At 46.3% G+C, this 27,881-nt stretch overlaps 1 protein-coding gene across 1 annotated transcript in view; it reads right to left on the bottom strand.

Moving 5' to 3' along the window:
* Positions 1-464: 464 nt before the first annotated feature.
* Positions 465-27,881, bottom strand: part of LOC141731339 (uncharacterized) — a 796,170-nt gene continuing 768,753 nt past the window's right edge. Inside the window, exon 16 of the mRNA XM_074555958.1 lies at positions 465-1,075. Coding sequence (XP_074412059.1) covers positions 465-1,075 — 611 coding nt within the window. The remainder of the gene's footprint in view (positions 1,076-27,881) is intronic.

The following is a 27,881-nucleotide window of genomic DNA, read 5'->3' as shown; positions in this document are numbered from 1 at the left end:
CACACCCTGCCCCACACAATCCCCGTCCAATCGCTCCTACGCTCCCATCCCATCCTATCGCTCCCAAATTGGGATCCCATTTCTCCCATCTCCTTCCAACCCCATCTCACCCTGGTACCTGTGGAATGGAGTCAGTTTGGCATAGGATTGAGATTTTGAGGTGGGAACAAGCAATTTGAGGTAGGATTGAGCCCTTTTGTGTTAAGATTGACCTGTTTTCAGTATGATTTGAGTGGTTTTGAGGTGAAAGATTGATCCCTCTTCACTTTTGGACTGCAAAGAGATGGAAAAGACAAGAAAATTAAGGCCAAACCAAAAGAATAAGAAGCCAGGTGTGTTCCCAACATGGATCACAGGGAAAGTGGGTCACCAGGGCTGTGCCCCAAGTGCCTCCTCCAGTGGGGGATGGAGCTGGAGCAGAGCACGAAGCTCTTCCTGCACTCAGGGCACTAGCAGGGCTTCCCTTATCGGTGGCTGTATTGGTGTCGGGTCAAATGAGAGCTCTGTGAGAAGCTCTTCCCACATTCTCTACACTTGTAGGGTCTCTCCCCTGTGTGGATGCGCCGGTGGGTGATGAGTTGGCAGTTGTACTTAAATCCCTTCCCACACTCAGGGCAGAAGAGGGCCCTCTCCTCTGTGTGACTCAGATTGTGCAGGAGGAGATGGGAGTTGAACCAAAATCTATTCCCACACTCGGAACACTCGTAAGGCCTCTCCCTAGTGTGGATCTTTTGGTGCCTGATCAGGGTGTCATGGTCCCTAAAGCTCTTCCCACATTCCCCATACTCGTAGGGTCGTTCCCCAGTGTGGATCCTCTGGTGCTTGATCAGGTCAGAGCTCCCGCTGAAGCTCTTCCCACACTCCCCACACTCATGGGGCTGTTCCCCAGTGTGGGTTCTCTGGTGGCTGATCAGGCTGGAGCTCTGCCTGAAGCTCTGTCCACACTCCCTACACTCGTAGGGCCTCTCCCCAGTGTGGGTCCTCTGGTGGCTGGTCAAGTGGGAGCTCCGGCTGAAGCTCATCCCACACTCCCCACACTCGAACGGCCATTCCCCAGTGTGGGTCCTCTGGTGCTCAATGAGCTTATAGTTCCACCTGAAGCTCTTCCCACACTCCACACATGTGTGGGGCTTCTCCCCATCATGGAGCTGTTCATGGAGCACCAGCTCAGAGCTCTGGCTTGATCTCTGGCCACCTTCCCAGCCCAGGCTGGCTCTTTCCTCCTCAGATCCCTGCCAGCTGCATTTGCAGCCCCTCCTCGTGCGGCATCTCCGGCGCTTTTCCTCCCCGTTGGCTTCCTGCGCCATGGAGCCGCTCAAAATGGCTTCTTCCACCAGGTTCTGCTGCGGGCATTTGTTCCCCCTGCTCTCCATGCTCAGCTCCTGCTCTGGGGGAGGAAGGACAAGGACAGGATGGGATTTGCGTCTGTGCCACAGGCAAGGGCAAGGAGATTCCCCGCAGGGCTGAGCTGCAGCCAGGGCCATACTGGGCTGGGCTACGGAGCAGCACAGAGGGGAAAGGGGCACTGACTTCCTCCTCACCTGCTTCAGTGTCCCAGGGCATCTTCCTCACAGACTCCCAGGGGTTGGCAATGGGAAATCCTGGTTTGGGGAAAACAAGGGATGAGCATATTGAGTTTGAAGGTCCCTCTGCCCAAGTCCATCTCTACCAGTCACCGGCCATCTGTACTTCACAAAAACCTTCCAAACACCCAGATTCAGCCCTGGAAAAGCCTCCCAGGAGTTCCCTGTCCCTGGTCCCTCCCTTTGGGTGTTCAAGGGTTCCCCCCGTCCCAGCTGCAGGGGGTCACACTTAGATTGGGGGTCCCCCTTCTCGGTGCCCGCCCTGCCAAGGCTGCTGGCAGTCCCAGCGATCCCAAAAGCTCCCCCCTCTTCGCTCTCCCCATTTCGGGATGCCGGGGCTGTTTGGGCTCCCGGGCTCCCTTCTCCCCTCATTCTCTGCTCGGGGCTGCAGCGGCTCCAAGGAGTCCCCCCTGCCCCTCTCCAGGCTCTTGAGGCTCCCGCCCATGGCGGCGCTCCCCCCTCTCTGGGCTCCCCACTTTGGGCTCCTGCGGCACACAGGGCTCTGCTCCTCCAGGCTGCCTCTGCCGGCAGCCGCCACCGGCACCCCCTGATGTCCCCCCGAGGGGCCTTTTCCGCTCAGCCTTGGACTGCTTCATTCTCCAAACATCCCCCAAAAAACCCAACTGGGAGCAACTGGGAGTGTCTGGGAACATGCTGGAGGGAACTGGGCTATACTGGGACATACTGGGAGGGTGTAATGGGAGGGACTGGAACAAATGAGGGTGAAAGAGAGCAACTGGAACCATGTGGAGCACAACTGGCTCTTACTGGCAGGGACTGGGAGCACAGTGGGGCCATCTTTGGATCATACTGGAAGGGACTGGACTAATATAAGAAAACCCTCAAAAACTCCAGAGATACACCAAAAATCCCAGTGGAACTCACCAAAATTTTATAAAACTCCCAAAAATTTCAATAAATTCCCCCCCAAAACCCCCACAACCCCAACAAAACACCCCAAATCCAAAACCCCCCAAATCAACAAAACCCCCCAAAATCACATAAGCATCTCTAAACCCAATAATTCTCCCAAAAACCCCCAATAATTCCCCTTAAATTCCTAACAAAATCCCCCAAAGCCCAAAAAAGCCACCCTGAAATTCTCAAACAGCCTCGCAAAACCCCAAAATCCCCACAAATCCCCCCAGAACCTGCCAGACTCAGTGGGGCTGTCCTGGATCAGGGGGCACCGGCCGGTGGAACAGCAGCCACTTCAGGGGGCCCTCAGAGCTTTTTGGGGAGGGGGCACCATGGGAGACCCTCCAAAAACGGGTGGGGGGGGGGGGGGAGGAACCCCTGCGGTGCCCCCTCCCCCTGAAACCCCCAGACCTTGGTTCAGGGTGGGCCTGGGACCCCCCGGGACCCCCAATTCTCCCCCGAGACCTCTCCAGGAACCCCAAACCCCCCAGAGTCCCCCAGGGTTGGCCTAGAATCACCCTGGACCCCCAAACCCTCCCCAAGACCCCCAAAACTCCCCAGGACTCTCAGACCCCCCCATTTCCCTCCAAAATTCACCCCAGAGCTACCTGAAACCCCCCTGTGAAAAATGCATGTATTTTATGATTGGCTTTTTGCAAATATTAAAATGAATATTATATGTGTTGTGTTAGAAAGAAATGCTGTATTAATTCTCTTAAGTACTATGTTAAATATAGTTTTAGGTTATAAAAATTGTTAAAACAGAAACTATGCTATGTAAGATGCTTTGTTTAACAGAAAGGGCTTGCAGCGAGATAGCAGCCACAGGACACCTAAATCTTTCAGAGAAAGGGAATTTATTGCCTTCTTATCAGAAGAAATGAACTTCTTCCCACCTTGGAGGCGCTGTTAGGATTAGAAGGAAGAAGCTGACACTGACCAGACAGAATCCTGTGTTTGAATGGAATTTATGCATCATGTATGAAGTGTATGAATATGCAACGGGCTATTGTTCTTAATGGTTAGTCCTTTGTTAGCAGGGGTCTTTTTTGGGCTCGTGATGCCCAGAAAAAGGTACCCGGACGTCCATAATTCTTTGTTTTTATTATCTCGTATTGTCCTAATTCAATTTGTCCAAATTGTTATTACTCTAATTGTGTTACTATTTTTATAACCATATTTTTTACTTTTAAATTTTGAAAACAACCGATTGGCGTTCTTCACAATTTGGTAGCAGAGGATGGTTGCTAACACCTCGCTGCCTGTGCTTTAGGAGAGTCAGAGTGGGGAAGGCACGCCCTGCCCTATTTGGCAGCCTCGCTTTGTTTCCCCTGAAGTGACCGACAGACGCAGGTTACGATCTGTGGACAAAAGGAGGCAATATAACAGAGAGAAGGAAAAAAAAGGCTCCCTACAACTGCGGTAATTGGTCCCCTAAGTGTAGTAGTGCGCACGAAGAACCCGGGAAGGAAAAAGGATTGGTAAGTATTTCTCGGGCGGGGGGCAGGTACAGGGAGGGGATGAATGTGTGTGAATGAGAGGCAGGCTGGTTGTCCCAGACCTGCCAAGTGAGTGAGGAGTCTCCCATGCTGCGTTTTCCTCTTTTCGCGAGAAAAACGGCCAGTAAAGAGACAAAGCGAGTGATAAGAGAGTGAAAGAACCCCCCGGGGTGACTGGGACTGGGTCTCAGGGAGGGGTTGGACCCCTCGGAGGTAGGGAGCAAGGTTTCCTCACCCAATCCACTAGGAAACGGGACAGGAGGGGCCCCTAAAACCTGCTGGGTTGAGGGATTTATATTCTAAGAGCATCCAAGAGCAGGGTTGAGCAGAATTCTGTCGGAGTGAGGATATGCCCAAGAACACTCAGGGTGGGACAACACAACTAGATTGAGGGATTAAAATTTTACCCAACAGCATCCGGGGTTGGACAACACAGCTAGACTGAGGGAAAAATTTTTGCCCAACAAGATCCAGGGTTGAACAACACAGCCAGATTGAGGGATAAAAAATGCCCAAGAACATCCAGGGTTGGACAACACAGCAAAACAAATTAAATGCCCAAGAGCATCTGTAGTTGTACCACACCGCTGGGTTGAGGGACAGAAAATGCCCAAGAGCATCTGGGGTTGAACAACACAGCTGAATTTAGGGAAAAATACCCAAGAGCATCTGGGGTTGGACAACATGGCAGGACTGAGGGAATAATTGCCCCAGAGCATTTTGGCTTGGATAACACAGCTGGGTTGAGGGATATCCAATAGCACTGAGACTGGCCAGTAACACCTAAACTTGTAATAGGTGATGTGAAAGTAAAAGGTACCTTATTGTTGTTTTGTGGTGTGTGTGAGTGAGACCCACACAAAGTCAGCCTCAACTTCCCAGGCAGGTGGGAAGGGGGAGGCAGTGGAAAGAGGAGTGAGTGACCTGCACACCAGGCTGTAGCTCCCGGGTAGGTGGGGGCTTCTGGGCCGAAGAGGAGTGAGTGACCTGCGAACCAAGCTGGCGTTCCCTGGGTGTGTGAGGGGGCCGTAGCTGAAGAGTGTGAAGGACATGCAGACAGCCTCACAGGGGAACGGACGCCAGAGGCAGCAGAGTCAGGCCCTTCTCGGGGGCCTGGTGACACTGAAACCTGGAGGTCAACCCCAGAGCGAAAGAGGGGGCCACAAGGACCTGTGATTTTCTAGCAATAAGGATCCACTTTCTGTCTTGAGAGTGTGAAGGAATATGTGAAAGTGAATGAGAAATAAAAGTGAGTGAATGTAGATGAATGAAAGTATAGGTAATGTCGATTGTGCATTTTAAGCCTTACCATATCTCCTTGGAGGGAGGTGGATTGTATTGACAAGCAGTGTGAGAAAAAGGGGTTTTTTTGGGTGTAAGTAGTTGAAAGAAAAGTGGTATTTAAGTTGTTAGTAAAAAGTTGTCGTGGGGTGACAGCCTTCAGCCTTTATCCCCATATCGTGTGTTGTGTCTGGCAGCTGTGCCTTCCACCCCCCCCCCCCGGCCGTCTTGCTGTGGCCGGATGGGGAAGAGGGGGGGGGGGTGTGGGGTGTGCCCAGGCACTTTTGCTTTGGGCTTTTGCTGCTTGGCTTGGCTAGCCGCTTGCTTGCTTGCTTGCTTGCTTTCTGCTTTTTTTTTTGCGCTGGTTTTTTTTCTTTTTTTCCCTTTTCTTTTGTTCTCTCTTTCTTACCCTCCCCTGAAGATACTGGACCGGCTCCGGATCTGGCCTGAGAGCTCCAGGACACCCGAAGCCTGCGACAGAAGCTCGGCGCCCTCACAACACAGTCTGGTCCCTTTTCTTTTCTTGTGTTGGGGAGTGTTCTTTTTGTTATTTGTAAATAAATAGGTTTTGTTTTCCACTTTGCTCCTCCGAGGAATTCCTTCCCGAACCTGGTGTTGGAGGAGGGGTGGTTGGAGGTTTGTTTTGTTTTGGGGGGGGCTCCCTTTTTGAGATTTCCCCCTAATTTGTCCTAAACTAGGACAGTATACTTTTTGGTGCGTTGGCCGGGAAAGTCGGAGGCCAAAAAGAGTGGGAAAAAAACCTATAACAACAATATTTTGGTTTTGGTTGTTTTGTGGGCATATTGGTGATTCATAATGTCATTTGGAGTGGAAGCTTGCCGGTTTTTCTGGTCCCTAGGGGCTTTTGAAGTTTTAATACCTTTGTGGTCCCTAGGGTTATTTCCTTACCCCAAAATAGCTCTGATGTTGTCCCTAATAAGTAGCTTTTGTAAGCGGGGGGCACTAACCAGAATAATCATTGTGCTGGCCTTATGTGTGATGATGTGTCGGATAACAATGCTGGACTTTATTTCAGGAATGTATGGATTGTTGTCATGGCTGTGTACTCAGTTTGTTTGGGGAGAAGAAGAGGAAGGGGCTTTTCAGCCTTTGTCTTCCTTCTTCTCCTACAAATTGTTGACATCTCTATTAGAAAATACTGACTTTCCCCTGAGTTTGAAAGAAACCATCTTTCTGGCATTTAATTTATTAAGCCTTGTCTATACTGTCTGGAGTGTATATAAAATGTAAGCTGAGATTTCTAGAGGGGTTAGAGAGACTCCTGATTCAGGAGTAAAACAAAGCAGGAAAAATCTTGACTGGAGTGGGAAATGGGAGGATATGGGCCAGACTTTAAAGGAATTTTCTGATCCTATAGACTGGGACTTTCCATCTGATCAAATTCAGAATCCAGTCGAGCTGGCAAAGTATTTGAGGGAGAAGTGCCATGGTAATACTAAGGAAGAAAGGATTACTGCAGTGAGCTGGGCCTTGGAGTTTGTTTACCGTACTCTGCTAGATACTGTGGAGCAGCAGATAGCAGAAAGGGAACAGGGAGATAAGTTAGTTACTATCCCAGTGACCCAGGCTGCAGCTAACATCCCAGGCTCCAGGCTAGCAGCTGAATCAGACAATAGGCCCCAAACCATGGCTGTTGCAGCTAATACAAGAGGTGGAAAGTGTAAAGGCAAGACCGATCGGAAGGTGGAGGATGATGACGATGATGCAGAAGAAGGACCCTCACCAAAATCAGAGGCCACATCAAGGGGCACAGAATCTGGAGCCAATATTGACTCCTTTTCTCTGAAGGACCTCAGAGGCCTAAGAAAGGATTACAGCCGACAACCTGACGAATCTATTATTAGTTGGTTAGTCCGCCTTTGGGATGCTGCAGGGGAGGTTACGATTTTGGATGGTACTGAAGTGAGGCATTTGGGATCCCTGTCACATGATCCTGCCATCGATCAAGGTGTGATGAGGGGGGCTAACCCTCACAGCCTCTGGGAACGGGTCCTAAGAAGCGTAGCAGAACGGTACCTGTGTACGGATGATCTCTATATGCAGCAGACACGGTGGAAGACCATAGAACAGGGGATCCAACGCCTGAGAGAGATGGCGGTCATAGAGCTCATTTTCTCAGATGACACAACAACTAGGAATCCGGACCTGGTACCATGCACTCCGATAATGTGGAGGAAACTTGTGCGACTTGGGCCACCTGAATACGCTTCTGCCCTAGCAATAATGAAGCGAGATGATACATATGAGACTGTGCTCGATATGGCAAAGAAGCTTCGAGCGTACGCAGATGCTGTGCATGGCCCAACTCATGCCAGAATTGCAGCAGTGGAAACCCGACTGCAGAAACTAGAAGACAAAATAGAGGAGAATCATAAGAAACTCCGGGAAGAGATTAAGGAGGACCTTATTCAAATCTCAGCCGTACAAATTAGAAGCCCTGGTGTCCAACGCCGGCGCTCCTTTGATGGGGAGAGAAGGTACATCCCACGGGCTGAGTTATGGTTTTTCCTGCGTGAGTCTGGAGAAGACATGAGGAGATGGGATGGAAAACCCACCGCTGTTTTGGCACAACGGGTGCGTGATTTGAAGAAAAGAGAAAGTATAACCAAAAAGATAGCAGCTCCGGTCGCTCGTAGCCGAGATGTTAAGTATGACGATGACGATGACATGTCCGATCCCCTTGAAGGAACTTCCAAGGCATATGCCCAAGGAAAGAAGGACAATCTGGCTTAGAGGGGCCCTGCCTCCAGCCAGGAAGAGGCACGGGAGAACCGGGTTTTTTGGAAGGTGTGGATCAGATGGCCTGGCACATCAGAGCCACAAGACTATGAAGCATTGGTTGACACTGGATCACAATGTACCTTAATGCCATCGGAACACATGGGGACAGAACCTGTTTCCATTGCTGGAGTGACGGGGGGATCACAACAGTTGACTTTGTTGGAAGCTGAGGTGAGCTTGACTGGGAAGGAGTGGCAGGAACATCCGATTGTGACTGGTCCAGAGGCTCCGTGTATTTTGGGCATAGACTTCCTCCGGAATGGCTACTACAAAGATCCTAAGGGATTCAGGTGGGCTTTTGGAATAGCTGCAGTGGAGATAGAGGGTATTAAACAATTGAATACCTTGTCTGGACTATCAGAGAACCCATCTGCAGTAGGACTCTTGAAGGTAGAGGAGCAGCGAGTGCCAATTGCCACCTCAACAGTGCATCGCAGGCAGTACCGGACGAATCGAGATGCCGTGATCCCCATCCACAAGATGATTCGAGAGCTGGAGAGCCAAGGGGTGGTCAGTAAAACCCACTCACCCTTTAACAGCCCTATCTGGCCCGTGCAAAAATCTGACGGAGAATGGAGATTGACTGTAGACTATCGTGCCTTGAATGAAGTGACTCCACCACTGAGTGCGGCTGTACCGGACATACTGGAACTGCAGTACGAGCTGGAGTCCAAGGCAGCAAAGTGGTACGCGACCATTGATATAGCTAACGCGTTTTTCTCCATCCCTCTGGCAGCAGAATGCAGGCCTCAGTTTGCTTTTACATGGAGGGGAGTGCAGTATACCTGGAACCGATTGCCCCAGGGGTGGAAACACAGTCCTACCATCTGTCATGGACTGATCCAGGCTGCACTAGAAGAGGGTGAGGCTCCAGAACATTTACAATATATTGATGATATCATTGTTTGGGGGAACACGGCAATAGAAGTGTTCGAAAAAGGAGAGAAGATAATTCATATTCTCCTGGATGCCGGATTTGCCATTAAGAAGAGCAAAGTCAAGGGACCTGCCCGAGAAATTCAGTTCTTGGGGGTGAAGTGGCAAGATGGACGGCGTCAGATTCCTGCGGATGTTATTAACAAAATCACTGCTATGTCCCCACCAACTGATAAGAAGGAGACACAAGCTTTCTTAGGTGCTATAGGTTTCTGGAGGATGCACATCCCTGAGTATAGTCAGATTGTGAGACCCCTTTATTTGGTTACCCGCAAGAAGAACGACTTCCATTGGGGCCCTGAGCAGCAGCAAGCTTTCGTCCAGATCAAGCAGGAGATCGCTCATGCTGTAGCCCTTGGTCCAGTCAGGACAGGACCAGATGTGAAGAACGTGCTCTACTCTGCAGCCGGGAGCCATGGTCTGTCCTGGAGCCTTTGGCAAAAGCTACCTGGCGAGACCCGAGGCCGACCATTGGGATTTTGGAGTAGGAGCTACAGGGGGTCTGAAGATAACTATACTCCAACAGAAAAGGAAATCTTGGCCGCCTATGAAGGAGTCCAAGCTGCCTCGGAGGTGATTGGTACAGAGGCACAACTCCTTCTCGCACCCCGACTACCGGTGCTGGGATGGATGTTCAGAGGAAAGGTTCCCTCTACCCACCATGCCACCAGTGCTACTTGGAGTAAGTGGATTGCCCTCAATACGCAGCGCGCTCGAATTGGGAAGTTAAATCGCCCTGGGATTCTAGAAATAATTACAAATTGGCCCGAAGGTGAAAGCTTTAGTGTCGCAGATGAGGAGCCAGAGCCAGTGACCCGGGTTGAGGAAGCTCCGCCATACAATCAGTTGCCAGTAGAAGAAACACGTTACGCCCTATTCACTGATGGTTCTTGTCGTGTCATAGGGATGAAACGGAGGTGGAAAGCAGCTGTATGGAGTCCCACTCGACGGGTTGCAGAGGCTACTGAAGGAGAGGGTGAATCCAGTCAATTTGCTGAAATCAAAGCTATTCAACTGGCCTTAGGTATTGCAGAGAGAGAGAAGTGGCCAAGGCTCTATTTGTATACCGATTCTTGGATGGCAGCCAACGCTCTATGGGGATGGCTGAAGAGATGGAAGGAGGCCAGCTGGCAGCGCAGAGGAAAACCAATTTGGGCTGCGGAAGAGTGGAAGGATATCGCTACCCGGTTAGAGAAGTTACCTGTGAAGGTTCGCCATGTAGATGCCCATGTCCCCAGAAGTAGAGCTAATGAAGAGCAGCAAAACAACCAGCAAGTACATCAGGCTGCAAAGATAGGGGAGTTGAAGATAGATCTCGACTGGGAGCATAAGGGAGAGTTATTCTTAGCACGATGGGCCCACGATGCCTCAGGCCACCAGGGTAGAGATGCCACCTATAAGTGGGCACGAGACCGAGGGGTGGACCTAACCATGGACAGTATCTCTCAGGTTATTTGTGACTGTGAGACGTGCGCTGCCATTAAGCAGGCCAAGCGACTGAAGCCCCTCTGGTATGGGGGGCGGTGGTCTAAGTACAAATACAGGGAGGCCTGGCAGATTGACTACATCACACTGCCTCAAACCCGCCAGGGCAAGCGCTATGTACTAACCATGGTAGAAGCCACCACAGGATGGTTGGAAACCTATCCTGTGTCCCATGCTACTGCCCGTAACACTATCTTGGGCCTTGAGAAGCAGGTCCTTTGGAGGCACGGTACTCCCGAGAGAATTGAGTCAGATAATGGAACTCATTTTAAAAACAATCTTATTAATACTTGGGCTAGGGAACATGGCATCGAGTGGGTATACCATATCCCCTATCATGCACCAGCTGCAGGGAAGGTGGAAAGGTACAATGGATTGTTAAAAACCACCTTAAAAGCATTGGGTGGGGGGTCTTTAAGAAACTGGGAGCAACATCTGGCAAAGGCTACCTGGTTAGTTAACACTCGAGGTTCCACCAACCGAGCGGGTCCTGCTCAGTCTGAGCTCCTTAATATAGTAGATGGGGATAAAGCCCCAGTGGCCCATGTCAGAGGTTTGTTGGGAAAGACAGTATGGATCAACCCTGCCTCGAGTACAGACAAACCCATCCGTGGGATTGTCTTTGCTCAAGGACCAGGTAATACATGGTGGATAATGCAGAAAGATGGAACAACACGGTGTGTACCTCAGGGAGACCTGATTGTGGGATGAGACTCATATATGAATGTCATTGTTTGTTGAATGTGAGACAGAAGGAAACTGTAAGTGTCAAAGGTCTGAGCAAGTAAGATGAGAGAAATGCGTAAGTGTCAAAGGTGTGAGTAAGTGAAATGAAAGTTTTTTACTGTATGTTCACGATATGGGATAAGGGGTGGAGTGTCGTGGGGTGACAGCCTTCAGCCTTTATCCCCATATCGTGTGTTGTGTCTGGCAGCTGTGCCTTCCACTCCCCCCCCCCCCGGCCATCTTGCTGTGGCCGGATGGGGAAGAGGGGGGGGGGGGGTGTGGGGTGTGCCCAGGCACTTTTGCTTTGGGCTTTTGCTGCTTGGCTTGGCTAGCCGCTTGCTTGCTTGCTTGCTTGCTTGCTTGCTTTCTGCTTTTTTTTTGCGCTGGTTTTTTTCTTTTTTTCCCTTTTCTTTTGTTCTCTCTTTCTTACCCTCCCCTGAAGATACTGGACCGGCTCCGGATCTGGCCTGAGAGCTCCAGGACACCCGAAGCCTGCGACAGAAGCTCGGCGCCCTCACAACACAGTCTGGTCCCTTTTCTTTTCTTGTGTTGGGGAGTGTTCTTTTTGTTATTTGTAAATAAATAGGTTTTGTTTTCCACTTTGCTCCTCCGAGGAATTCCTTCCCGAACCCGGTGTTGGGGGAGGGGTGGTTGGAGGTTTGTTTTGTTTTGGGGGGGGCTCCCTTTTTGAGATTTCCCCCTAATTTGTCCTAAACTAGGACAAAAGTGAAAAACGGAAGCAGGGGACGAATAGATAGAAAATTGAAAAATGAGACGGAAATACAGTAAGGTGGATACAGGAAAAGAAAAGCAGAAAAAATTACCAACAGAAATACCCCAAGACAGCCCTTTGGGAGTTATGTTAACAAACAGAAATACAACTCCTTGCAAAATACAGGGTATGCAGAAGTTGATGAGAAAAAACATGCAAACTTGTGAATTATATACTTAAAAAGAGCATTAGAAAATTTAACACAAAAGAAAGGAGTTATATATTGATTCAAGGGATGCCTTTAGAGTAGCACATGCCTCAAGAAAAATTTAAAAAGGGAGATTACTTAATTAAAGATGAAAAAGATTAGTACATGAGAAACTTATTTTCGAGGTTTTAGAGTCATTAAAATTACCTAAGAGAGATAGCAATAGTACATATTAAAGGACACAAAAAGGTAAAGACCCAGAAATAAGAAGAAATAATTGGCAGATCAAGAAGCTAAAGATGCAGCAGAAAATAGAGCTGAAAGAGCTAATATTAACTCCAAATGAAGAAAAATTGGAAATTCCAAAGTTTAGAGAAGCAAAAAAAAAAAAATTAAAAAATTAAAATTAAAACAAGATAGGTGGCGAACAAGATAAATCGGGGAAATAGAAACATCTTGATGGAAGACAATTAGATAATAAAACACTTACTAGGGAATAGCAGAGGACATGTATCAAAAAGCCCGGTGGGATACTCAGGCTTTGTGTGATCATTTTTTTAAGGCACTATGGGTGCACTGAGACTTTTAGAGTAGAGAAACAAGTACCTGAAATATGTATAATTTGCCAAAAGATAAATAAAAGGGTGATGAGAAAAACAATATGAGAAGGTCGTGAGTTAGCTCGTCGACCATTTCAAAGTATCCAAGCAGAAGTTTAGATTTGTTAAGCTCTGGATTTATTTGTAAAAACCGTTTAATCCAGAAGAAAAATAGTATACCACATGCTGGGGAGGGGGGAGGCTGTAGGAAAATAACATTTTTGAAAGGCAATAAAAGCAAAACGGGGAAAGTACAAAGCTGAGAACAAAATTACCTCATCCATTGCCGTTCGTTCCCCCACTCGTTCGCAGCTGCACCCCCCCAGCCCCTGCGCCGGCTCCGGCACAGTCCGTGTGTCCCAGTCCGTGTGTCCCAGTCCCGGCCGCCTGGCCCGCGGCCGCTCCGCAGTTCGTGCAGGGGGTGGGGATCTGTCCTGCCGTGTGCACCGTGGTTACCGCGCTCACCGCACCGAAGGAGGGTCCCGTCTGTCCCATCCCCGGCTGCCCTGACTCTGTCGGCTCCCGCCGCTGCAGCCGCGGTCAGTCGGCTGCTCTGCCTCTGCCCGACCAGCCACCGTGAGCCATGCGGGAGCTATCCACGCTCCAGCTCGGTCTGCACCGGAACAGCCCCTCGGGCGATCCCGGCTGCACACCCCGCCTTTGGAGCACCGAGACTCTGAGTCACGCCGAGTCGCCCTGTCCTGCCCCGAGCTCCGTTCCCTTGGTAACCACATCTCCGGCTGCTCAGAGAAACTCTAAAGGAATCACCTTATCGAAACACTAAAAGTTCAGTTAGAAGAAAGCCCTCTCCTGATTCTTCCTAAATATACAGGAGAAAGGCTATAGAAGATAAAAATACAGAAAGAATGGGATAAAGGGATTGGTCTATTTCCATTAAGAGAGGTTCTCATAGGAGGGGACGGATCAGAGTTTGTAAATGCTCCTTTGACTTCGTCTGAAGTCTGAAATTTTAAGAAATAAATAAAAGAGATATTTGGAGAATCCCATAGACATAGCTGAACAATTAGACCAATTTTTAGGTCCAAACATTTATACTTGAGAAGAGATGTGGTTGGTAATTAAAATAATATTTTTCTCAAGAAAAATGCAATTAATCAGAGCAACTGAAATAAAAGCTTAAGAAAAAGATAATCCGCAAGGACCCCCAGAGAAGACAAAATGCCAACTGTGCCTCCTGAGTGGGGTTAAAATAATGAGGAGGGTAGTAAATACATGAATAGTTATCGTAATTACATAACCAAGAGCATGAATGAGACAGCATATCAAAGGCGAAATGTGAAAACAAAAGGTTTTTGAGGGACAGCTTTTAGAGGGGAAAGAAGAAACTCCAACTAAATAGATAAACAAACTGGAGAGAAAAAGGGAAATGGTCCTAAGTAAGCAGAAGATCTGAAAATCTTTAAAGAAATGGGCACATAAAAAAAAAAAAAAGTCATAGGCTCTAATTTTTTGGGGGGGACAAATACCATCTGGAGCCTGTGATAACTTTAAAAGTGGGTCCCCGAGAAGAAGAATTAGAATTTGTAATAGACACAGGGGGAGAGAGAACCTGCCTGTTAAACGTTCCAAAAGGTTATAGTGTGAGCAAATATATAGTGAAAGTAACAGGGGCAAAAAGAGAAAGTTTTACATTTCTAGTCATTAAAGATGTGGTAATTGAGGGAAGAAACTAAAATTTAGATGGGAGATGTGTTATTGGTCCCAGGGGCAGGTAGCAATTTATTGGGAAGAGTCTTACAAGTGCAATTAAGAATAAGAGATATCAGAAAATAGGAAAATGATAGCTAGAGTTTTGAAATTACGCCAAGAGGATGAAGGGAAAAAAAATCAACAAAAAAGTTTAGGCTGGAGAAGGAAATAGGGGAGGATTAAATATCGACCCCATAAAGGTTACAGTTGAGAGAGAAGAAAGAGAGAAGTTGAAGTAGAGAGGTAGTTAGGAAAATCTGAGATGTTAGAATGTGAAGTGATGACATCTTGGTGCTAGAAGAGAGCAGAAGTGTGAATGAAGGTTTTTTGCATGAAAGGCAGGGAAGTGTCTTAACACATGGTTGTTAGGAGGTTATTCAATGCCACACTGGGGTCCAGAAAGGCCTTAGCAGAACAGGCCCTGCTTGAAGGGAAAAGAGGGTAGGTTGACGAGAAAGAAAAAGAATGTCAGGAGCACCTGGGCACACCAAGTTTGGGGTTGTCAAGGTTGGGAGGTGTCTGAGCGCTCCCTACGAGCGACGGGGTCTCGGGGGCTGCGGCAGGGACCGATCCATGGAGGTGCCCCGGGCGGTGCTGCAGCAGAGGACACAGGTTTGCGGCCAGGAGCGGGCTGGCTCCGGGGCGGAACTGCCGGGGGGGCTCCCAGACTGTCGGGGTCCCGAGCCCAGGATGGCAGCGTGGGCCCCGTAAGGGGGCCGAAAGAGAGAGAGAGAGAGAGAGAGGGCAAAAGAGACCCAAGGCAGATCCCCAGGGTCCCCATGCCCGTGGCTGCTCTCCCCTGCTCCGGCCCTGCAGCCAAGGGGCAGCACCGGGGGAAGGGCAAAGAACAGCACTGATAGCAAGGCCGTGAAGAGATGGGGAGGGGGGACTAGCACTAAAAGATAAAAATCAAAGCAAAGATTGATGACTCTCCAAACCTCACAAAGCGGTTTGTTTTTCTTAAGCAAGAAGTTTTTTGGTTTTTTTCTTTTGTGTGTTTTGTTTGCTGTTAACGAGAAGGTTTTTTTTTCCTGAAGAAGAAGAGGCTGCTGTAGAGAAAGCTTTTAGCTAAACCCAGAAAGTTTGGAAGAAAAGCAAATGGTAAAAGTTAATGCAGTATTATCTTTCTTTTATTACTATGCTATTAAGAAGTCCTTTCCAGGTACTACTGAAGAAACAATCAGAATCACGGAAAGAGGGTGGATTTATGCCAGCAGAATCAAAGGATTTGTGAAGAAACCTGAGGAATGGACTATCACATTTAAACCGACTGATACCGAACTGACTTTCCAATGGGGACTGAGTGGTAATTGTTTAGAAAAACTCAAATGATCTAAGAAATGTACAAAGAATAACACTGAATTAAGAAATAAGATAACACTTATATCACTGGTTTTGAGCACTGCCTGAATAAAACATCTCCTTTGGGGAGGAATACTTCAGATAGAAGGATCAAGACTGGTTTTGTATTCTGACCTTAGCCTGGGAATCGTACAGGGGAGAAGGGGAATTACCATTTCCATCAGTAAACTTTATTTGGTTCATTCCAATACTGGATATGCTAGCTGGATTATAAGTGCTGGAATTGTGAGAGTAATGAGTATTGTGGTTCACAAAATTTATGCTCTTATTGCCAAAAGTGTTAAAGTAATAACTTGTTTTTGTGGATGGGAATCATTAGTGCTTGTTGAATGAAAGATACCTGAGGAACAGTAGGAGACCACAGTTAAAGGGTGTCAAAAACAATTTGCCTGGAAATTAGTTAGGAGAAAGTGACAAGGAAATAGAGGGCAAGACCAGATTGGCCTCTATATTTTGCCACCAAGAAGATCAAATACACCTGCTGTGGGTTGCAGCCTCACAGGCATGGGAGGTGGGAGTATAAGCCGTACTGGATCTCTGTTATTCCTGTTTCTGGCACTCATTTGTCGTCTTTTCCTTTTCGGGATACCAGCAAGATTGTGTCAAAAATGCTACAGAAAGTATCACATGGAAAGAAACCAAAGTTCCTCTTTTATTACACACACCCATGTCAACAGCCACTGTTATAACCCATCCAAATTAAGAACCTGTAGGCAAAAGGGAGTAAATTATTGGACTACAAGAAACTTAGGAAAAAGTGGTAATAGATTTGGAATTGAATGTCCAAAAGTAGAGAGATGGATTTGTTTTAAATTTAATCTTGAAGATACGGTTCAAGATTTAGTAAAAAAATAAATAATAAACGAAAAGGTAAAACCAGCACAGCAATCTAACTCTATATTGACTCCAAATCATCTGTTGAATCGTATTACAAGACGCCAAGCAGTTACAGAAATGGTAGCAAATAAGGCTGCCCAAGCATTAGAGTTAATATCAAGTCAGCTAAGTCAAACAAAAACTGTAGGGTATCAGAATAGGTTGGCTTTGGACTATTTATTGGCCGAAGAAGGAGGTGTTTGTGGAAAGTTCAATATATCAGATTGTTGAAAATTGATGACCACGGAAAAATCATTCTAGAAAAAGCAAAGGAAATCAAAGAAGAAAAATATATATATACATAAAATAACCCAGGTACCAGTCCAAAAATGAGAAAACAATGTTAAAACCTAGCTGGTGAGGTAATGTATTAGAAGAAATGAAGATCTTTCATTTTATGTGTTACAACTGTTTATATATATATTTTTTCCTTTTGTAATCCCCTGTTTTATTTTGCCAGCATAGTCCAGAAGATGCAAGTAGATAAGAAATATTGCTCAAGCCAAATGATTTACAAAGAATAAGAGTGGGGATTGTGAAAAATGCCTGTATTTTACGATTGGCTTTTTGCAAATATTAAAATGAATATTATATGTGTTGTGTTAGAAAGTAATGCTGTATTAATTTTCTTAAGTACTGTGTTGCTGTGGTGTGTTCTTAAGTTTGTTAGTTTGCTCCCCCCATTTTCTGTATTAAATGGTTTCTTCCTTTCCCAGGACCCTGTCAGTTAGGTTGCTATGGAAATGAAACTGCTCCTCCCCTGGTTTCTCTTATAAAGTGAAAGTGCCTCCTCCTTGAGCTCAGTCAATCACCCCTTTTCTCCTCCCAGGTTTCGAGAATTTTCTTTTCTCTGGGAGGTATGGTTGGCTGTAGCCCCAGAGCCCCTCCTATGATTTATAACAGTTGGTTACTTTAGTATATCAGTTATGTTTCGTACCTCCAAATATGTATTTCTATTGGATAGCCGGGTTTCCCTGCCTTCTTCCCCCCTTTTCCCTTAAAACCCTCTCCTGCCCCTTGTTCGGGGCCATTTGCTGGGTGTTTCCCCTCCTTGTTGGTTCTTCTGTAATAAACCGACAGTTTACCCCCAGCAAGTGGTCGCCTCCTAATTCGTCTCTCACCGCGCTGCTCCGAGCTATCCCCCAGCTCAGCCCGAGGCCAAGATGCCGAGGGGGGCTGCTTTCTGATGCGCAGGGGCCCTGGCCTTCGCCCCTCACCAGATAGCCGGATTCCAGGGCTGTGGACGCCCCCGCTGTATTTAACTGTGTTAAATATAGTTTTAGGCTATAAAAAATGTTAAAACAGAAACGATGCTATGTAAGATGCTTTGTTTAACAGAAAGGGCTTGCAGCGAGATAGCAGCCACAGGACACCTAAATCTCTCAGAGAAAGGGAATTTATTGCCTTCTTATCAGAAGAAATTAATTTCTTCCCACCTTGGAGGCGCTGTTAGGATTAGAAGGAAGAAGTTGACAATGACCAGACAGAATCCTGTGTTTGAATGGAATTTATGCATCATGTATGAAGTGTATGAATATGCAACGGGCTACGGTTCCTAATGGTTAATCCTTTCTTAGCAGGGGTCCTTTTTCGGGCTCATCATGCCCAGAAAAGGTACCCAGATGTCTGTAATTCTTTGTTTTTATTATCTCATATTGTCTTAATTCAATTTGTTCAAATTGTTATTGCTCTAATTGTGTTACTATTTTTATAACCATCGTATTACTACTAAACTTTTAAATTTTTAAAAACAAGTGATTGGCGTTTTTCACACACACATAACTATAAATCTACAAAACTTCTCTTAACATATATTTAATATTCACTCTTTAATTGTGAGAGACAACCATCCATCTCATTATTCATCTACAGCATCATTTTCTAATGTTGTTGACTTTCTCAGCTTCTTTGTCAGTTAATCACAGTTAATACTTGTGATTTTATAACAGAATGTTCTTGTATGGGATTTTGCAAGATTCTGTCATCAGATTTCTGTTTTGTTCTTGGATTTCTTAGTGCTGGGTCAGAACTGAATGCAGCATTTTGGGAGGGAAGCTTTCAGCTTCACTGGGGCCAGGACCCATGGGGCTCTGAGGGGTTCCTGGTGTGAGAATCCCCAGTCACTTGTGTTAAAATTTTAAAAGTTCAATAGTAAAAAAATGGTTATAAAATAGTAATAAAAATTAGAGCAATAAGAATTTGGACAGAGTTAAGACAATAAAGACAATAAAAAGCAAAGAATTACTGACATTTGGATGCTTTCCTCTTGAAAGCATGGCATGCTAACAAAGCATTAACCCTTAAAAGCAACAGCCTGTTGCATATTAAAATATCTCATACATGATGCAAACATTCCTTTCAAACTAAGGATTTTTCTGTTTATTGTCAACTTCTCCCCCTTCATTTGTAAATCACGGTTTGGCTCCACGGAGTCTGAAAGGAGGTAGAAAAGCCTGGTTCTTCCTGATAAGGAGGCAATAATTCTTCTCTCTGGGATTTTGGGTGTCTTGTTGCTGTTATTTCTGTGCAAAGAATTTCTTTATTATCTTATCCATTCTTTGAGCCAGTTAAAAGTATCTTACATGGCATGGTTTCTATTTTAATATTATGTTGTAGCCTAAAACTATATTTACCACACTACTTAAAAAATACAGTACTACTAATTAATACAATATAACATGTATATTATTCCTTCTAAAAAAGTGAACAGCCAATCATGTAATATGTATTTTTCAGGCACGGAGCTATTCTTGTTGCTATTACTTTTAATATTTTTTTTTAAATTAAAATAATTTATTTTTAAATAATTAGCAGCAACCCTTCCATGCCTGTTCACAGCCAGGTCCAGGGTGAAAGGAGGTGGAAGTTGGTGCAAAGCATCTGTAACAGGATCCAGTGGACAAGTCTCACGTCACAGACAGTGAGGTAGGGCCCAGGTGGCCACTGAGACAAAGGGCTGGGGCTGAAGGGGATGGGCAGAGTTGTCCATCCCATGTTGAGGAGCTGTTTTTCCACTGGGCATGGTCTCCTTAGCATACCCTGGATCAGTGCCAGTTGCACAGTGCTGTTATCACCTCTTCAGAGTGGGCTCTGCAGCCTTCATCTCCAGCCCTCAACCCTCTCTAATGAGCTGTACAACGGCTGAAGACTTGACAAAGGGGAAGGTTGTAAGAGCCTAAATGAGAGATGTGGGACTCCAGGTGGCTCTCCAAAATGCAGTTTATTGTATACAAACTGCAGTTTATTCCATCCCAGAGGTTCCAGCAGTCCAAGGTCGTGGGTGACAGAGCCTGTGCCTACAGCTGTCAGCTCCAGCTGCACACAAGACTGGACACCCTTTAATTTTGGTTACAATGTATTATATACTTTTCTTTGCTGAGCATAAAGATTTCTTTCACTAACTGGAGAGCTTAATTGGATAATCCTTAAATGATGAAATACATAACAGACTGAAAGAGCGCTATGAAGCCAAGTGTCATTATTTTATCCTGTGATATGGTGTGAGTATTGAAATTTCAGATTTTAGGGTGCAGGTAAAATTACAGGACTCTCCCAGGGAGCCTGTATTCCTTTATTTGCAGTATATGAATAATTTAATACTGCACAACCAATCTATACCTTAACTTTTACCTATAGCCTAACTACTATGTCGTATCATATGATATTATAACTACTATATCAATAATATCATATCATATCATACCATATCATATATCATATCATAATGATACCTATATCATGACTATTATAATTACCATATTCATGGTACTATTCTCCAGTCACTAAAAGTTAGTACTTTACAGGTAAAGCTAGAAGTTGTTTTTCAGTTTCCTTGCAATGGAAAATTCTGAGACCTTTTTTCTACTTGCCTCATGTCTTGTTTGCCTGTGGTATCCTTCTGCTCGGTAAAAACATCTTCTTGTTTGAGGTGGGTTTATCCTTTGCTCTAAGCCATAAGAACCCCTTCTAACTAACACACCCTTTGCCTCCTTGGTTATCCAGTGAGACTGGCTCAGCAATTCTTTTCTTCTCTATCAAAACTTGCTTCCATCTCTATTCCATTCTCAGGTTCTACATTCAGAGATCTTTCTGCCAAGCACACATATCATTGTCAAACTTTCATCCTTCCCAAGAGGGAGCCTGTGGTGTTGTGAGGTTTCCAGGACGAGGTGAGAGAGAAGAATTTCACTCCATGTTCTCAGAAGGCTGATTATATTATATTATATTATATTATATTATATTATATTATATTATATTATATTATATTATATTATATTATATTACATTACATTACATTACATTACATTACATTACATTACATTACATTACATTACATTATACTAAAACTATGCTAAAGAAAAAGGAAGGCTAAATCAGAAGGCTAGAAAGGAATGAATAATAAAAACCCGTGACTCCACAGAGAGTCCAACACAGCTGGCTGTGATTGGTCATTAAGAAAACACAATTCACATGGAACCAATGGAAGACTCATCTACCACATTCCAAAGCAGCAGAACACAAGGAGAAGCAGTGAGATAATTATTATTTACATTTTTCTCTGAGGCTTCTCAACTTCCCAGGAGAAGAAATCCTGGCTGTGAAAAATGCATGTATTTTATGATTGGCTTTTCGCAAATATTCAAATGAGTATTATATGTGTTGTGTTAGAAAGTAATGCTCTATTAATTACCTTTAGTAGTGTGTTAAATATAGTTTTAGGTTATAAAAATTGTTAAAATAGAAACTATGCTATGTAGGATTCTTTTTCTTAGAAAGGACTCACAGCAAGACAGCAGCCACAGGACACCCTAAATCTTTCAGAGAAAAAGAATTTATTGCCTGCTTATCAGAAGAAACTAACTTCTTCCCACCTCTAAGGCGCTGTTAGGATTCAGAGGAAGATGTTGGGGATGGCCAGACAAAATCCTGTGTTTGAATGGAATTTACGCCTCATGTATGAAGTGTATGAATATGCAACAGGTCATTGCTTTTAAGGTTAATCCTTTCTTAACGTGTGTTTTTTTGGGCTTGTGCGGCCCAGAAAAAGGTACCCGGACGTCTGTAACTCTTTGTCTCTATTGTCTCATATTGTACTAAGTCAAATTGTCCAAATTATTATTACCCGAATTGTATTACTATTTTTAAAAGCATTATATTACTATGCAACTTTTAAAATTTTAAAAACAATTGATTGGCGTTTTTCACATTGGTAAAGGGATTTTTCAGAAAACATCGCAGTGACAGTGTCCCAGCTGCAGGATCTGCTTCCCATCAGCCCTGAGCCCAGCCTGGTGCTGAACAAAGGGGCTGGACTAGGGTCATCCCCTGATGGGGGCTGTGCACACCCTCTGCTGAAATAAACAGGGCCAGGAGACTTCTTCTCCTTTTTAATGCCTTTATTAAAAGTGATCAGCTCAGGACTGGGCAGCTCGGCGCGGATGCAGTCCCATCGCCTCTCCCAGGGTGATTCAGATGAGGAGAGCTGGGGAATCACGTGCTCGTGGGAGCCTTTAGGGCGTGGTGTTCCCGCCCGATGTTAATTTGGACCGAGTCTCGCTTCCTCCCAGACCTGGCCCGGGGGCTCTTGAGCACAGGGTGAGGATCAACGAAGGTTTCCAGCGTCTCTGCAGGCTCAGCACTTGGCTCCTCACATCCAGACATCACTCCAGTCTCTCAACTCTTATTTGGCTTGTTGTTTTTGGGGTTTTCTCCGTGCGTTTGGAGTAGGGGGTCCCACACAGCATGCTGGTCCTGGAGTCACTTTGCATAACCCCCCCCCACCCTCTCAGGTGTCTGCGCTGTTCTGGGAAAAGTACAACTTAGCCTCGGGCAAGGCTCTGCCAATACAAAAGGAGCGATTAGCCACAACGACGCGTGATTAGAAAAACAAAACACGCAGAACTTGGTAGCGACACTGATCTGGCTGCCTTTTTGTAACTTTTTCTCACAAAAAAAATTAACAGAATTTTTGTTCATAACATCTGCCCCCTCCCCAAATTCCCTCTGGGGAGCAGGAGCTGCGGCAAGAGAGCCCTGTGAGGAGGGCCAAGGGGGTGACACCAGCATGAGGGGACACACACAGCCCCTGGGGACCCCTCCTCACCTTCTCCTGGAGCACCAGGAGGATGAATCCCAACATGGAGCCACAGGGCCCTGGCAGCATCTTGGGGGGTGGGATCTGGTGGCTGCTTTGGGAGGTCAGATCTGCCCTAAAACCCCTCCCAGACCCCCAAACCACCCCACAGCTCCTGGCCAGGACTCCCCCAAAGCACTCTGTCTGTGGTGGTGTTTGAGGGTCCACAGTGTTATGAACAAAAATTCGGTTAATATTTTTTTGTGAGAAAAAGTTACAAAAAGGCAGCCAGATCTCTGTCCCTGCCAAGGTTCTGTGTGTCTTGTTATTGTAATCACGGGTCATTGTAGCTTATCGCCCCTTTTGTATTAGTAAAAGCCCTGGGCTAAGGCGAGGTAATGGCCCTTCCCCGAGGCTAAGGTGTTCTTTTCCTAGCATATTGAAGACACCTGAGAGGGTGGGGGGGGGTTATGCAAAGTGACTCCAAGACCAGCATGCTTTGTGGGACCCCGACTCCAAACCCACGGAGAAAACCCCAAAAACAACGAGCCACCCAAGAGCTGAGAGACTGGAGTGATGACTAGACGTGAGGAGCCGAGTGCTGAGCCTGCAGAGATGCGGAGTCCCTCTCGCCCTGATCATGGGAGTTGTCCCGACGCCAGGACTGGGCGGGACAGAGCCAGGGAAACCAACATCTGACGGGGACACCACGCCCTAAAGGCTCCCACGAGGACCGGATCCCCCGGCTCTGCCCCTAGTGGACAGAGCTGCGCATATTCTCCTTCTTTGAGTTGCCCTGGGAGACACAACAGGGACTGCAGCCCTGCCGAGCTGCCCCATCCTGAGCTGATCACTTTTAATAAAGGTATTAAAAAGGAGAAGAAGTCTCCTGGCCCTGTTTATTTCAGCGGGGGGCACTCGTCCGGGATAGCCATGCCGCAAGAAGACTCAAGACTGGCCATCTTGGAACTTCAGGACAGCTGGCTACCAGGACCAGAGGGATCGGCTCAGGATCAGCGACGCAGAGGAGCACCGGAGCACCGGACTGGTGAGAAAGCCGGTGGCGGGAGCGGGAGACGTGCACATGTGTGTGTGAGTGAGACGAAGGCCGGTAGCCGGACCTTCGAAGTGAGAGCGGACCCCTTATTACCGCGTTTCCGGACTCCTGCAAAGGGGCCGGCCGGAAACAGGGGAAAGCGAGTGGAATTAGCATGACTGAGCCGTCTCTCAAGGGGGAATAAAGGCCCCCCCTGCTCCGGGCGTGTGGAGGGAATATTTGTATGAGTGGCACGCACCTGGTCGTGACAGAGGGAAGTCAGGCAGATTTGTAAGTCCCGAGAAGGATTCGGGTAGCATTTGTAAGTCTCGAGAAGGATTCGCGTAAGATTTGTTAGTCCCGAGAAGGATTCGGGTAGCTCACAAGCCCTGCAGGCAAAAGTAAGTCCTGACACAGGAGTCAGGCACAAACCCCAGCGAAGGAGGCTGTGGTTTGCTTTTAAGTCCTGATACAGTGAAGCCTAAAAATTGGCGGGTTAGGCAAACTAAAAATCAGGCAGTTGTTTTTCCTGACTGAGGGAGTCAGGCGTGACCCGGATTCTTAGGCCGAGGCTTCGTGTGTTCAAGTCCCGATAGATGTAAGACCTGACGTGGGGAAAAGTTGGGCAATGAAGAGATCGGGCAGGTGTTTCAGTATAAAGTCCTGAGCATCAGGCAGAAATTTGAAGTTCAGTGGAGGAGGCTGAACCTCCTCAAAGAAGGTTTTTTTTGAAATTACCGGTCAGTAAAGGCACCTTTCAGACTTTTTACTGTTAAGACCTGTAAAAAGGGTGTAATAGTAAAAAGACCGTTAAGAGACTGAGGTATATACCTCCCAATAGTCCCTTAGGAGAACTGTTAGTAAAATGGGATTCTATAGAGGCCATGGAGGGATTAGATATAGTGAAAATGATCCATTATTGTATGGAAGTGTGGCCGGAATTAGAGTTGCAAGGAGGATGGCCTTGGTGTGGGACAAAGGATAAGTGGATGTGCCAACAATTAAATAATTATCTGACAGCTCCAGGGGATACTGATCCTGAGCAATTATTGTATGTAGCTTGCTGGTAAAAGAGCGCTGTTGGGGATGAAGGAGTGCGAATTTGTAAGGTACAGAAGAAGAAAGAGGGGAATGAAGGAGGGGATGATAGGATAGTAAAAGATGGGATCCCCTGGATTATTTGCCTCCTTCTGCCCCTCCACCTTATAACCCTCTTCTTCAAGCACCTCAAATGGCAGGTCCAGTTCTTCCCCCGTCTGCCATCTCATTACCACCTGCTCAAACTCCTCCTTCTACCTCTTCAGCTTCCGCTATGATAAACCCAGTATCTCCTCCAATAACCAGTCCCTCACAACCCCCTTCAGCTCCTCCAGTTCCTTCTGTATCACCACAAGTGCCTACTCCACTTGCTGCATTCTCCACCCCTTCTCCAGCTCCACTTAATATTCACTCAGGCTCTTCTCCCCCTCCTATTGCTGTCCCTTTACCTCCTCCTAGTTGGGGCACAAATGCCTCCTCCCCCGATAAACAGCTATCAGCAAATACATCTGCTGATGGGCAGAACGTTCAGGGTAACCCGGATATCCCTCAAAGTGGTTTAGCATCTGAAGATGGGTTGTACTGTAGCACCAGATCCAAGACCTCCAAGGCGGAGAGACTCTTTCCCCTCAGAGAGGTTCCTATGTGAGGAGTAGCGGGAGGTGTTGGCTTTGTGAATGCTCCCCTAACTGCTTCTGAGGTGAGAGGATTCAAGAAAGAGTTGGGGCATTTAGTTGAGGACCCAGTGGGCATAGCCAACCAAGTGGATCAATTTCTAGGTCCAAATATCTACACTTGGGGGGAGATGAATTCCATCCTGAGTTTATTATTTTCCCCAGAAGAGGTCCAGATGATTATGGTGGCTGGCATAAGAATTTGGGAGAAAGAGAACCGTCCAGGACCCCAGGTGCCATCAGGCGAACAGAAATTGCCACTAAAGGATCCCAGTTGGAACCCTAACCAGGAAGAGGGGAGGAAGGCCATGATGGAATATAGGTATTTGATAATACAGGGGATCAAAGAGTCAGTTCCCAAAGGAACTAATACCCAATTGGCATTTGAGGGTACACAGGAGAAAGATGAATCTCCTGCTGCCTGGCTTAACCGCCTAAAGCAGAGCTTCCAGTTGTACTCTAGAATAGACCCAGACACCCTAGAAGGTCAAATGCTACTAAAAGTCCAATTTGTTACCAAATCTTGGCCTGATATAAGGATAAAATTGGAAAAGATGGAAGATTGGCAAGAGAAGGACATTAATGAGTTATTAAGAGAGGCATTGAAGGTGTATTTAAGGAGGGAGGAAGGTAAAGCAAAGGCCAAGGCTAAGATCGTGGTTGCTGTAGCTAGACAAAGTGCAGGGTGGGCGGGTCCACCACCAGGAGGAGGCAAGCATAAGCCTCTTGTACTGTCAGGGGCAAGAGGGATGGAGAGACCTCAAGTCCCTTTGAGAGAACGACATTGCTATTACTGTGGAGAGCCAGGACACGTCAGGAGGTTTTGTAGAAAGCTCAGTCTCGATGCGGCAATAGCCAGGGAACAGGATAATTTAGAAAAGATCCTTAGAGGTGACGATTAGAGGGTCAGGGGCTTTACACTTTAGGGGACCTGATGCAACATCTAGAAGAGCCCTTGGTAAACTTTGAGATGGGACCCCTAAATGAAGAATTAGAATTTTTGGTTGATATAGGAGCAGATAAGTCCTGTCTCAACAAAGTAACATCTGAAGTTAGACAAAAAACCAGCTACGTAGAAAGGATATCCAATATCACCAAAACTGGCCAGTAAGACTAAACTTGTAATAAGTGGTGTGAAAGTGAAAGGTACCTTATTGTTGTCTTGTTGTGTGTGAGAGAGTGAGTCACAAAGTCAGCCTCAACTTCCTGGGAAGGTGGGAAGGGGGCAGTGGGAGTGTGTGTGTGTGTGTGTGTGTGTGTGACTTGCAAACCAGACTAGTGCTCCCCAGATGAGTGAGGGAGCCATAGCTGTAAGAGCTTTAGTTACACGCAGGCAGCCTCACAGGTGAATGTGCACCAGAGGCAACCAGAGTCAGGGCCCTTCCTAGAGGCCCAGAGATACTGAGACCTGTGGGCCAACCCCAAGGTGAGGGGGGGGCTATAGGGACCCAAGATTTTCTAGCAATAAGTTTGTGTCTTAAATGTGTGAAGGAATGTGTGAAAGTGAATGAGAAATGAGAGAGTGAATATAGATGAGTTAGAATAGAGGTAATGTAGATTGTCCATTACAAGTTTTACCACATCTCCTTAGAAGGAAGTGTATTGTGTAAAAGAATGGTGTAAGGGAAAAAAAAATTAAGTGTAAAAGGTTGAAAGAAGTATTTAAGCTGTAAGTGAAAGTAAGAAACAGAAGCAAGAGATAAATAAATAAGGTCCTGAAAAATAGAACAGAAAACCAGTGAATTAAATACACAGAAAAATAGGAGAATAAATGTACTTTGGGAGTTAAGTTAGCTGAGAAATACAACTCCTTGCTAAATACAGAATATGTAGAAGTTGATGAGAGAAACATACAGGCTATGGAAAAAGAGAAATTACCAATAACATTAAACAGAGAAACTGAGTTTTGATAAAATTATTAAATAGCAGACCATTAATGCCTGTGTTGGAAAGCCCATTTCAGGTACTCTTCATTACAAATTTGACTGTGAAGACCAAAAGAGAAAGGCTGGACTCACATCACTCTCACCCCCTGGCATTGGACCAGGATTCAACATCAGGTTTTTTCCCTCTGGCATTCTGGCATTGGACCGGACTGCACCCCATTCTCCCTCTGGCATTGGACCAGGATTCAACATCAGATTTTTTTCCCTCTGGCATTGGACCAGACTCCACCCCTTTCTCCTTCTGGCATTGGGCCAGACTCCCAGTTTTTCCCTCTGGCATTGGGCCAGAGTCCATACCACTCACCTCCGGGAACTGGATAAGGATTCATCCACATCACAAATTAATTCACCTGAGTATAGTGTGATAAAAGGACCAAAGAATTTAAAGTTGACTCTCAGAAGGAAGAGTCAAAAAGA

The sequence above is a fragment of the Zonotrichia albicollis genome, chromosome 20 (assembly GCF_047830755.1).
Source record: "Zonotrichia albicollis isolate bZonAlb1 chromosome 20, bZonAlb1.hap1, whole genome shotgun sequence".
In the NCBI taxonomy this organism is placed as follows: domain Eukaryota; kingdom Metazoa; phylum Chordata; class Aves; order Passeriformes; family Passerellidae; genus Zonotrichia; species Zonotrichia albicollis.
This window is presented reverse-complemented; position numbering and strand designations above follow the sequence as displayed.